This window comes from Sus scrofa, chromosome X (genome assembly GCF_000003025.6).
Source record: "Sus scrofa isolate TJ Tabasco breed Duroc chromosome X, Sscrofa11.1, whole genome shotgun sequence".
In the NCBI taxonomy this organism is placed as follows: Eukaryota; Metazoa; Chordata; class Mammalia; order Artiodactyla; family Suidae; genus Sus; species Sus scrofa.
This window is the reverse complement of record NC_010461.5, coordinates 19,533,201-19,546,683: the sequence shown is the minus strand read 5'-3', so window position 1 is coordinate 19,546,683 and position 13,483 is coordinate 19,533,201. Positions and strand designations below refer to the sequence as shown.

Here is a 13,483-nt window from a genome sequence, read left to right as displayed (position 1 = left end):
CACATTTACCAAATCAGGTTACTTCTTGTGAACCACCCCCACCTTACAGAATCAGTCCCGGGGCTTCTGTGCAAAATGAAGATGCTATAAATGAAACAGTTGTTAGTTACTTTTTGCATGTTAGGACCCAGTCACCACCACTAGAAGGAGGAAACAGAAAAACAGGGCAGTAATTACCTAGCATGACGAAAGGGACTCCCAGGAAGGTGGAATTGTATTTCCCACCAGTAAGATTGATGATCCCGGCCGCGGTGAGGGTGGCCAGGCTTATGGTCACCAACCCGAGCAGGCCCAGCCAGGGTTTGCTGCGGACACAGTCCTGCATAGAGCAGCAGAGGATGGCCATGGTGACCACCAGGATCAGGCTGGTGACCAGGTAACGTTCCGATACGCGGCTGGTCTTCTGGAAATCTTCCCTCAGTGAGGAGGACGTGTAAGGGTACATTTTGACTTTGCTGTTAGACTTCTGGAACATTCGGACGGTGTCGCAGAAGCTGGACTCCCACCTCTCTGCCACCATGTCGTTGAGACTGTTGATTGACTGCAGGTAGTAGGTGAGCTGGACGGCCTCTGCGGATTTTACTCGGTCCTTGCTGTGCACGGTGACGCCTCCGAGCTGGTGCCCGTTGTAAACTGCCCTCCCGTCCTTTAAGTGAGTGATCGGATACGTGATAGCAAAATTGGTCCGGTTGGTGGCCCGAGCGTTCTTTAGCTCCTCCAGAACATGCACTATGTCATCCACGATGCAAGTCTTATCGTTATTCAGGATACATATGTGAGCAAATGTGTAATTAAATCCAGGCCTTGGAACCTGGATCCTGGTCACAGCAGCATGCAACTATGGGGAAAAAAAAAAAATGAAAGTCAGTGTTGATTACCAAAAACAAGACATTAATAAGTGACATTTGCTCTGGGAATTCAAATATCTCTGTTTTGGGGGGAGGGGGAGGGGAAAGGGAGTCAGACCATCCCTAAACTAAAGAATTCAAATTAAATGTTATATAACCTTACATCAGAAATAGGTAGTAAGGATGTAAAGCACACCCTGGACTAGGGGTCCCCATGGTGTGGCCCCTGGACCAGCAGTAGCAGCACAACCTGGGAACTTGTCAGAAGTGAAAATTCTCACACCCACCTCAGACCTGGTAAGTCACAGTCTCTGGGATGGGGACTAGGATTCTGGGTTTTCACAAGCCCTCTAGGGGATTCTGATAGAGCTGAAGTTTGAGAAGCACCAGCATTATTTCCACATGTGTTCTTGTAATTCAGTTGGTCTGTCTGAAAAATCTTACAGAGGTCCACCGTTCAGTCTCTGCCTTGAAAATGTAATGCAAAAAGTGAACTCAAGTGCAATTCCACGTGCCTGCAGGGGACCTCTGCACTTGGAATTGCACCACCATTCAATTCTATTCAATTGCTCTGTGACACAGAAGATAAGACGTTCACGTTGAGGGCCCTCGTGTTCTCTGCCTATGCGGTAAAGGAGCTGTAAGTGCAAAGCTGGGCTGCCATCATGCCAAAGGAGCACAGTAGCATTTGTTCTGCACACCTTGCCCTAAACCAAAGTTGCTGTGCCCAGGTTCTGTATGCCTGTGATTGAAATGCACATGGGAATAGAGATGCCTATTTATTATCCCCACTACATGCCAGGCATAGTTCTAGGCCCTTTATACGGACTAAGTCATTTCATCCTTATAAGAGCCTCTGAAGGAGGTCCAAGTACTAGCCTCATTTTACAGAAATGAAGACAGTGTAATGAGGAAACCGAGATAGAGAAAAGCAAAGTGACTTTGCCTAAGGTCACCCACTTAGTAAGAGAGAGAGCTGGGCTATTCCAGGCAGTCTGGCTCCAGAGCCTGTGCTCCTAGCCTCTCACCATACACCTCTAGGTTGGCAGTGCCAGCAGCTGAATAAAGGTTCTTGCTAGCAATTCAATCCTGAATTTGTGCTTTCACTGCCCCACCCCTAGAAAATGACAGGTGCTCAAGTTCAGATATGTAGGAGCACGTGTAATCCAGTGAGAAAAGAAGGCCTCCTCTCTGTGAAACTCGGCCAGTGGTGGACATGTAATTGAGTGTTAAATGAACGTCTAGGACTGTGCCTGACACCGAGTGGGCTCTCCCGTTACCACACACCTGATGAACGAAAAAGAGATCTCCTATGTGAAGGGAATAAAAGCCTCCCATCCACAGTTGCCATACGGTCTGTGCCAATGCACCTATAACCTTCTCAGCGGTTCCATGACCCTGATAAGATTTTCTCTTAAATCTGCTGTACACGGACTCTTCACTAAGACATTTTGCTGTGCATGCACGTGCCCAGGTGAGTGGGATATTTATTACGTTATTTTGAAAATGTCTGAGGGGCACCAGCTGTCCAAGTTCTTTAGTGAGCACAGAGTGTGAGTTGTTAATCCTAATTCTCAGTGCCTCCTCCCTCCCATCTCCTCATGGGCACCACCCCTGAGGTTCAGGATGCACTTCATTGAACTACATTTGGCTGAAATATTTTGAGTTCTTTCCTACACACACACACACACACACACACACACACACACACACACACACACACACACACAGAGCTGATCTCCCAGAGACGCCTAGGAGACCATTTTTCACAAAACTCTAACCATATGCTAAATTTTTGTTTTGATGCATAGGGATTGATGATGAGCAAAATGTCTTCAATGGTTTTGAACTCTTGGAGTGTGTTTTCATCTATTCTTCTCTAAGCTTGGCCCAGAGAATTTTGATTAAAAGAACTATTAAAAAATTCCAAAATTGAAAGGTTCCTTTGGAGGAGAGAAGAACCAAGAGGAATTGAAAGACAAGAGAGAGTTGTGATAAGAGTTAAAAGAAAGACTTTGTGGGAAAGATTGAGAATAGGCTAGAAAAGGAGTGGTATTGAAAGCATGCATATGTGTAATATTTAGTGCATTGTTTGTTCCCATGAACAGTCTAATAAATCTCCCTTAGAGTGATTACTAAATATGTCAAGAGAAAAAGATTGCCAAATAAGATGGTGTTAAGCCACAGGGCTGAACCCAATTATAGCAAGGGGATATTTTCCATCCATTCTCTAAGGCGACCATGCCATGCTGCGTGGGGAGTTGTAAACTATGTAGTGATCTGCCAACTCTGCAGATCTACTGCCGTGACCCCTGGGACCGCAGACCAAAGAAAGCAGACACTATGTTAACCCCTGTACCCCCAGATCATAGGAGGGAGGCTTAGAAAATGAGAACCTTGCTGAAGTTTAAGAGGGAAGATTTCTGAACTGTGAGCATGGAAGCTGCTGTGAGATTCACCTGTTTTGAATTTCCGAAGGAGAGGTGGGTAGAACATGTGTCACTCTTGCTTCTCAGTGGCAGGGAAATGCTGAGTGACAAAGCAGCCAGAGAAGGGGTGTTGGTTGAAGCTACCCACCTAGCAGTGGGAGTGTGTGGGCTTCTACTGTGGGGAATAAGAGGCATGGGAATAAGAGGCAGGGGAAAGGAAAATCAAGACTCGCTTTCGTGACTGCTGCCAGTACTTGGTTCTCACGCCTCCACATCAAGTGCACACACAGTTTACTCTTGGCTGTCCACAGAGCCACAGGCAGACACGCTGCACATGCCACTTGCACATCTACCTGGATAGGGTTTTTGGATGCCTTGACTTACTCTCCTGAAGGATCCCGACTCAGGACAGTAGAGACATTAGGAAGTGTTCATAGACTATATTCACAGGGGAAAGCAGAAGCAGGAGATGGAAGCTATGTGCCTTTTTCTTTTTTTTTTTGCCCTTTTTACTTACTTTTAATTTCTGCACTGAAAAAGAAGAGGAAGGTAAAAACAATGTGAGTTTACAGTGACTTCATCTTTGCCTTTAAATTAATCTTTGCTCTTGGGGACAGAAGGGGCACAGAAAGATGGGAAAACATTAAAGCATGACCGTGAAATGGTGACCAGAACACCTCAGTCCACAGAATGGATAGTCTCCATCCACACACAGGCTGATTATTAGTCAGAGACCCTCAGAAAAGGAAAGGAGAGGGAAATGACACTTGACCCTTAATATAGTCAGAATGAATCACGTGAATCAACGTATCATCCACAGTTCTCTAATTATATGTAGATTTTGGATTATTCACTGAACACACATTCAGTAAGTGCTCATCCAATCTAATGTGTTCTCAAGGATAGGATAATTTCCCTGAATTTAGTGTGCTCACACTTAGACATGGAAAATCACACAAGACATCTGACATCCAAAACAAGGGAGAGATCCTAGCAGTAGACAATGCTGAGTGCTCTAGCAGGGCCTAACCCAATGTCAATTTCAGTCACAATGTTAAATTGTGATTCATCCTAAGGCTTTGAACATACTGTGTTTATATTGCTAGATTCTTTACTCTCATCACCCTTCAGATTAAGAATGATGATAGTAACAGTAACTAGTCTGCTGATACTGTCTGTACTGTTTTCCTAAAACTTTATTCAATACAAGGCTCTCTGAAAATGGTGAAAACATTATTCCCATTTTATAGCTGAAGCAATTGAGGCCTAGAGAATCTAGACTAGGACAATTTTAGAACTTTAGTGAAGAAGAAGAGGACATGGGGAAGAATGGAGAACTGTCAGCTCACCTGGTTAAAATGACTGGTCTTGATGTGACTGAGCTATGGGATGGCCACACTTGGGGATCTGAGGTCCATTAAGAGAGACCAGAAAGAATCCAAGTAGCCGAACTTCATCTTTAGACAGCAGTAGTACATGGTAATGTTCACAGCTAACGAGGGGTAGGCTTTGAACTTACTGACTTTTCTTATCCTACGTCCAGGTTCTTTAGTTGCCAAATAAAACTTGTGAAACAGGCTTACTAAGGAAAAAGGCCGTGGGGTGTAATGGAATCCAGTAATAAGTCCGGACTTCAAGTCTGGCTTTTGCTGCTGAAGTAGAAGTGCCAAAGACCCTTGGAATGTCACTCGACTTCTTCAGGTCTCAGATTTTACGGTAGAAAAGGAGGTTGGTCTAGCTAATCTTTACAGACAGACCACTTGGTCCTAACATGGCAAAATTCTGAGATGAGTGACATTCACAAAATATACAATCAGATCCTCGGGGAGAGAAAGTTAACTTCATAAACAGCAATTGGAGATTCCTTGCAGCTGCTTGAAGTATGCTTTCCATCACATCGAAGTTCTTTTTAGGTCAATGACAGATCCGATAGTAGATGAAACCCCAAAAGAAAGCCATAGGGTAGGAAAATAGGTTTACTAGAAAAAAGAAAAAAAAGAGTCCCTTCTCTGGGTGATTTCCCCTTCTGGGGAGGCACTGGCTCTTATAATCCCCTTCTGCCAGAGCCTGGGACAAAGCCAGTGTGGGCTGCCGGTCACGACAGGCCAGAGTCTAATTTCCTCTCTGCCTCTCCTTGGCACACTCAGATCTTCCTCAGAAGACAGCAGGGCACCTTGTAGAGGAGAGTACAGAAGGGATTGGGGCGGGGGGAGGAAGTGTCTGCTCCGGAGTGGTAATTAACATGGGAATAATACCTGTGGGTTCCGAAGAAGATCTTTTCCAGTACCTTCCAGCTCTTTCTATATTTGTTTCTTGTTGCAAAGCGGGGGAGAGAAGGCGGAAAGGCCATTCTACCAGGCAGGGCAATTAACACCTCAAGCTGCCCCCAGCAAGCTCAGCTGGGAGGGGAGGCTCAGAGGAGGGGGCAGGGTTCCTGGTTCCCCAGGGGGGACCACTCTGTTGACACCACCTTAACAGGCTGCCTTCCTTTCTGGTCTCTCCTTCCCGCCCCCTCCTTCTGCCGCCAAATAAACTGCACACACGAAAACAACTGAAAAAAGGAGGTTGTTGGTTTGCCTTTCTAATCCAGATCATCTGCCCCCGAGTATTACCTTCAAAGTGACACTAAATCAAAATGGCTTAAAAAAAAATGCTTTCAAGGAATATCTGGTTTTCACTCCCAAATGAAATCTTCTCTTCACTGAATCCTTCCAAATTCCAGGCCTTGACTAGGGTCGGTGTTCTGCCACTGTAAGTGGGTAGGAACCGTCTGGCAAGGTATCCTCACCCAGGACACAAGAAAATACCTTGATGGGGATGGATGTGGTCTCTGCAGTTCATCAATTACGCTAGCTCCCTCGGCGTTATGTTCTGTCTCTGCATGATCTCACTCTCACCCACTCTCTTTCCTCTTCTTTTAATAGAAATGCATTACATCAGAACATCAGTCGCAAGTTGGGGATTGTTACCGTGATTCATTTGTAGTGCAGCCAAAAGCAAGTTAGTCATCCCTTAATAAGTGAACAGAAATATCATTCTGCCTTTGAAACATAACATGTTCAGAGGGCACCACATTTAAGCTGTGGACTAAACAAGTAACTATCTCTACACACGCTCCCTCTACACACGTGGGCCTGTTGTCATGCTGACCGGCTCCAGTGACAAAAGACAAATGGTCGCCTTTGTCAGGACTGTAGTGCCAGCGCAGGGATGGGAGAGTGGAATGGTTCTGTTTTTCTCCTTGCTTTACCAGAGGATAAACACTATATTGTGGGTAGTTGACCCTGAAAACCCCCACATTATAATTCCCCAAACAGGTTGTTTGTCTTTGTGGCTTTGACTGAAAAGACACTGCAGCTTTGGATATGAAGCAAATAAATCTGAGATTTTGAAACAAAAAATAGGAATGACGAAGGCAAAGGCAAAATTGCAAAATCTCATTGCAACTTTTGCCTGATTCCATGTTGGTCTAGATGAGAAAGAAGGTAGTGAACCACAGGTCCAATACTGTCTTTTTTCCTTCCAGGGTCTGGGAGAAAATTTGCCTTGTTCTTTTTACAAAAATAATTCCTTGATATGAAGACCCCTGGAAATCTGTAAAGTTAAACTTTTTGGTTAGAATGGTTATTTTTGAATACTGCTGCCCTCACTTGACTTTCACGGTCAATTTTAAACTCTGCTTGAGCAAGTTTGTGGGTCATGAGTTTTGTGGGGTAACTCTAAGAGAACAGGATGCTCTCAGAAATGGGAGAATGTTAAAGCTGATTGGCTAAGAGGCGAAGAGAAGTCCCAAGGAGCAGACATCAAGGTCCACAGAACAACGGTGGACCTGAGTGACAAAAACACTGGGTCACAAGTCAAAAGACTTCAATTTGAGTCCTGGTTCTGGATCTTGCTGGCCACGTGATTTAGAGATATATATATATAAAAATGAACTGAAAACATATATCATGCTACTTCCCTGCTTTAAGTTCTCCAATGGTTCCTCATTGTGCTGAGAGCAGAAATCCAACTCCTGACTGTAGCCAATAAGATGGCATACTGCCCTTGCAGACCCCTCTGGATTCAGATCTTACGGTGCCCTAGTTGCACTGCCCGTCTTTCTCTTGATTCTGCCTGGACCACCTTTCCTTCACATAGCCCCACTTGCTTCACTCCCCTGATCAAAGGTAATCATTTCCCCTAACCCCACTCCCAATTAAAAAACAGCACCCGGAGCATCACCGTCATCTTTGCTTGTTTTAAGTTCTTCATGGCACCAATTATGATAATGGCATTACATTCTGCGTCTCTTTGGTCTCTTTGTTTTGCTGCCTCCACCTGAATATGTGTTTTACCACACTGGAGTGTTTGTCTGTTTGGTCTACTTCTACATCTTCATTACCTAGAAGAGTTCCTAGAATGTGTTCTCAGTAGTTATGGTGTGAACACATGAATACAGTAATCTTGTAAGTGAACAGAATTTAGCATGCCTCATGGGCATGATGAGTGCCAATGAACTGATGGACATGCAGTGCATCATAAACTCCAGAGGGCTCCCCAAACACAGTTCTTACTCAGCAGGGAAGCATGGAGTGGTATCTTCTTCAGTTAGTGCCTTACAGCTGTCCAGACACAACTGCAGAATTGATTCCCAATTCTCCTGGAGATTCTCCCGATCTTTCCCAGGATTTGATAACGTCTTCTGCTTTAGTGGGAAATACATGGGTTACGAGGTCAAAATGCCACCAGTTCATGTGCTGCCTCTTCGTTCCCACTGTGGGACTGTGGCAGGTGCAGCTGGCTGTGTCGCAGACACAGCGAGCTGCCCCGGCTCCTTCCCACTTGAGCTCACGCCAGCCCTATTTCCAGCCTGATGTGGAAACAGTGAGGCATTAACATACTATCTCAATCCCAAGCAACCTGGACCGATGACTAAAAACAATGTGTGTATAAATAGCCCAGCTCCCTTGTCCCAAGGTGGGCTGCCTCCGCGCACGTGTTGCTGTCTCCCAGAGTTCCCCTGTGGGGTTAGGCTCCAGTTGCTTACAGATAACAGGCTTGACAGTGTCCCTGTAACTCACGTCTTCCCTTCCCCCTCTTGTGTTGCCATTCTCTCACTAGTGCTTCCCGGGCCTGTCTTCCAGTTATACCAGTCGCTTCAATTTCTTGACTCCGAGTCAACTGAGGGGGGAGTGCAAACTAAGACATTGACTTTAGGCATTTAATTCTGTTTCATCATCTGTAAAATGTGGATAAGCCTGACCTCATAGGGTCATTATGAAGGTGAAGTGTGATAACATATATCTGGTTTGGCATTTAACATTGGGTTAAACCATATGAAATTGCCGTTTCTCTAGGTTAAAAAGTGGTTCAGTATTGGTGGGTTTGATGGGTCACCTAGATGACTTCAGCTCTTTCCTCTCGTAGCTCCTCCTCCTCATAAGAGTCCTGTCAGAACCAGAGCTCCCCTCAGCGCGTGGAGGAGGGTAACAGACAATTTGATTTGCTCGCCAAGGGCCAGTTTGGTGGTACCAGGACAGGCTTTTTGGGAAAAGACAGCAGTCTGGAGTTAGGAAAGATCTCACGTATCCACTTAGTTCCTTTTCCAGAAGCAAAAAGTAAGACTTGCGGATTCTATGGCCATGACTCCCTTTGCCTTGTTCTTGAACTTCCTCGATTGTTCTTGAAAGATATATCCAATGACATGTAAAGGGGGCAGATTTTTGCTCACATCTTTACTGAGAGACTAAAGTGTAAACAGGGTTAATATAGCATGCATCAATACAAATATTTGAAGAGAAGAGCTGGAAGGTATGTGGGTTTTGTTTATTTGGTTTTGTTTGTTTGTTTGTTTGTTTTCTAGCTGCACCTGCATGGTATGGAAGTTCCTGGAGCAGAGACTGAATCTGAGCCACAGTAGCATCCCAAGTCTTTGCAGTGACAATGCTGAATCCTTAACGTGCTGGGCCACAAGGGAACTCCTGGATGGTGTATGTTTACAAGTTGACACTCCCTAATTCCAAAATAATGGACCAGCCTGAAACTATTCCACCTTTTCAGGTTAGCTTCCCAGTTAGATTACCTGCACATCTGACTGACAGGAAGGAAACTATGGTGGGGATGAACGAAGGAAACCGAAAGGTGTTAATTGCCTACAAAGTATTGGGCTTTGTGCAAAGCATGCTGCCATCTCATCTCATTCAATCCTCACAGCAGTTCAGAGAGGTAGATGTTATATTGCATTTACAGGTGAGGAAACTGAACCTCAAGGAACTTCAATAACTTGCCCATAGTCAACACATTCAGTAAGTGGATCATCCCAGATTTAAACCCTAGGTTCCTAAGCTTGTCCCCTAATAAGAGTTCCTTTGGCAAAGTAAAGACTTTACCCCCTACTCTCTCTGCTTGGGCCATTTGGATATAGAGAAACTTGTTTTGAGGTATTGGGTCAAGCCACCGAAGGACATGGTTAGGCAGCAGTTATGAACTAAAAGTGGTGATGCTGTAGGGAGTCACACATGACAGAGCAGCCTAGCGGAAGCAGCAAGACTCTGACCTGGCCTGAACAGTTCGGCCCTGCAAAATGCAAAATGTCAGATACCTATGGCAGAGACCTCAGAGTGAAGCTACAATTCTATTCCACCAACTGGAGATGAGGAAAACAGATGTGTGAAGAGACCAGACTTTCATCAGTCCAAAGAGCATCCTTTGCATCTTGTATGTTTTCTATGTGACTCTCCCTTGACCCCACGTCCACAGAAAGAGAAGAAAAAAAAAAATACTTTATAGAATATATCTGTGAAAATGGCTGTCAATTTGGGGATTTTTTGCAAAACATCAGATTGAAGTTGGGGGTGCTATAGGTCTTGGGTATGAGTCCTGTCCAAAGGCAATTTAACATCAGAATATATGTGCTCCATGAGGGCGGGAACTGTTTCACCCCGTCCTGTACCTCTGGCACATAGTGGAAGCCCAACCCAGCTGTGCTGACTGAACCTTCAGTGTTTGTTCCTTCTTGCTGATTTATATTTTCTCTGGTGACATTGAATGATACTTCATTTGTACCCAAAGGCTACTGTGCTACATGCATATCATTTCCATCTTAAATAAACAGATGACATTGAATTTAGTCCTGTCGCTTACACACTGCAGACAAATGGCTGACCTCATTAGACAAATGGCTATGGTTACACTGTAATCTAAAAAAATATAAGAGCAGAGAAACAATTTAGGTAGGAGATTGGGTACTGAAATAATAATGTGTTATGCTTAATTATAGAGTAGTTGGAATTTTTTCTAGTATATTTGTTTGTTGGATTTCTTTTTTTGGAGGGGAAAAGTTTCTTTAAAATACATAAAAGTTTAATATAAAATCCCCCATGTACCTGTGTCCAACGTCAGGTCTATTGGAAGATTCTGCCCCTGCTGTTAATGCTGTCAGTGTGTAAGGTGACCGTGTAATTTATCAACCAGACTGGAACACTTGTGAGAGTGCAAGAGGGCACTAGTAATTTCACAGGAACACCAGGCATTAAGTGGGACCATTGCGAGCAAAGCAGGAAGTTCTCCCACTCTATGATCAGAGGATGTGAGCACTGATGTGACTTCATCCATTTGGGCCTCACAATGGACATGAGATGGCAGTCCCTTGGTTTGCAGACCCTTCACTGCTGATGGCACCTAGACTATTGCAGGTGATACTTTCCTCTCATCAGTCAGGCCTCTGGGAAAGGAATCTGGAGAAACTCCTTCCATCCCCAACTATTCCAAGCACACCTACCCTCCCACCATCACAATTTCCTTCTATGCCAAGGCTCTGCGGTTTTGCAGGATTCAGCTCTTATATAGCCCAGTGGAGGGCATCCATAGCACCCTCAGAACACTGCATCTACCTGCACTGGGAACACTGGCCTTGCTGCAACTGACAGAAACCTTCAATTTGGCTCTCTCACTGACATGTGATTTTGTCCAGTTAGGAGCAGAGATTGCTTTTATGGCTGAGGATGTCACCCTGGGTGATTCTATCTTGCTTTGATGTCCATAGTGGCTCACAGACTTGGCCAATAACATTTTTCAAGGTCTCAGATATGATGTCGTGATGGGTCTCAAATGGTGGCAGGTGGGAGGCCAGAGCGTTTTTGCTTTGCTATGACTTAGAGAAAGTCTTAGACATTTCCTCACCAGTTATAGCAACGAACCATCTATTCACTATGAACTAAGTGTCTACACTATGTTGGACACTAATATAAGCTCTGGGTATATACAGAATATTATGATGTGGTCTTGTCCTCAATAAACTTAAGAGAGTCTAGTGGGGGACTTTAGCCAGATTCTCAGAATTGGTTAGCACAGGCGAACCACAAAGTGAAGTCAAGGGTTACGGTTCTATGATATGAGTAGCTAAAGGATGTAATGAGGGTACATGGGGTCTAGTATGTTGGGGCATATGTGTGTCTTTAGCAGTGGGGGGAGCACAATTAAATACCAAGTTGAAGAGGGGATGGGGGCCAGATGAGGGAGAATCTTCACATTCAACCATTCACTGAATGTATATTAGCAACTACCAGTAAATCTTGTGACAAACTATGTGAACAAGATAGATATGGCTCTGCCTTCACAGAGCATTCAAACTGGGGGGGGGGGACAAATAGGAAGTGAGGCAATTACAGAATCTGCATGGAGTTCTAGGATGGGAGAATTACTGGATATTAAGGGAAGGGCACCTACACCAGTCTCACTGGCACCAGAGAAGACTTCTTGAGGAAGTGACTTCTAAATTAGCACGTGAAGAATGAGAAGAAATTAACCCCAGGCAGAGGGGAATGAAGCTGCTTGGGATTGTATATCAGGTGGAGGCTACAGCATAGGCAATGTCGAGGCACAGAATGGGATGTCAGGGGGAAAGGGAGTGATTCAAGCTGGTCAGGGCACTAAGAGGAAAGCTGAAGAGGCAAGCAAGGTCCAAGCCACAGGAATCCTTGTCTGCTAAACCTGGAAGACAGACTTTGTCCTGTGGGAAACTGGGGGCCAGTGAAGAGTTTCACACAGCAGATGAGATGACCAGAACTGTTTCTTGGAAGGATCGCTGTGTCTGCAATGTGGTAGCTGGAATGGGAAGGCTGGAGTGTGGAGGCAGGGAAATGGACTAAAACATTAATGCCATAACTAGCCCATTGGTGAAATGAAGATCTGAACTATGGTGAGTGGTCATACTGGCATAAAGGAGGCAGAGGGTTGGCATATCTACCTTTTTACAGATCTGGACAGCTTAACCCAGGGAGTAAGCCAGATGGTAGAAGTTGATGACCACTTTTAAATCTGTAATACTGATTAAAAATTTGAACTGCATTTGTCAGGTTTGGTCTTAATGTGTCATCTGTCAATTACAGATTTATAGAGATACTGATCTAGGTGTGGGCTTTCATTTTTTTGAATGTATGATTCTAATGTGCAGTCATAGACCATACAGGTAAGACGTTCTTGGCCAAGTGCTTCAGGTTCCTCAGTAGCAGATGTGCTTGGCACCTTGTTCATATTCTCCAGCCCTTACCTCTTGAGAATACACCTGCCTAACTTTGAATGCCAGCACCCACCCCCTTTTGTCAGAGAGCCCACTTTGCCATCTGCTTGGCAGGCCAGAAGTACTGAGGAATGAATACCCCCTAGGAACAGACCTCAACCAAGGGCAGATGGGAGCTGGCATAGAAATACCCAGCTCTCTCCCCATGGGTGGTATTACTCATAGATGAGTGTGTTTTAAACTGGTTCTCAGTGCTTCCGCATGGTTTGGCTCTAGTTGCCCACAGCCATGGCTTGCTTGATGACATACCCTTTGAGGCTCCTTCCTCTTTATCTCACTGCCCACATAAACTACTTTTTCTTGATTTCTTACTTTAAGGTCTGCTTCTGGGGGAACCCAAACTAAGATGTCTAATAATGCTCAAAGCCCCTGGAATTAGAGTTTCCTGGTATCCTCAAAACACTAAGTCATTCTAAAACCAATCCCCCACTTTCTTGCATGTCCAGATAATGGTAATGTCAAAGCTCACCCCTTTGGGAGTAAAGTTATGATCTTTCGAGTGTCTCTTTATATTTAGTTTTTTGATGGTGGACACGTTTCTTTGATGTTGCCAACTTGCATGCAGTATGTTTGCAGCAAATATTTTTTATGTGGCTCTGATATGCTCATGAATGTAAATGTCCAGATGCTATCAATGGCATTTC

General features: G+C 44.6%; 1 protein-coding gene across 1 annotated transcript in view; it reads right to left on the bottom strand.

Moving 5' to 3' along the window:
* The window catches only part of PTCHD1 (patched domain containing 1), a 54,798-nt gene that overhangs the window by 16,615 nt on the left and 24,700 nt on the right, over positions 1-13,483 (bottom strand). Inside the window, exon 2 of the mRNA XM_021080574.1 lies at positions 178-838. Within this exon, the coding sequence (XP_020936233.1) occupies positions 178-838 (661 nt within the window). The remainder of the gene's footprint in view (positions 1-177; positions 839-13,483) is intronic.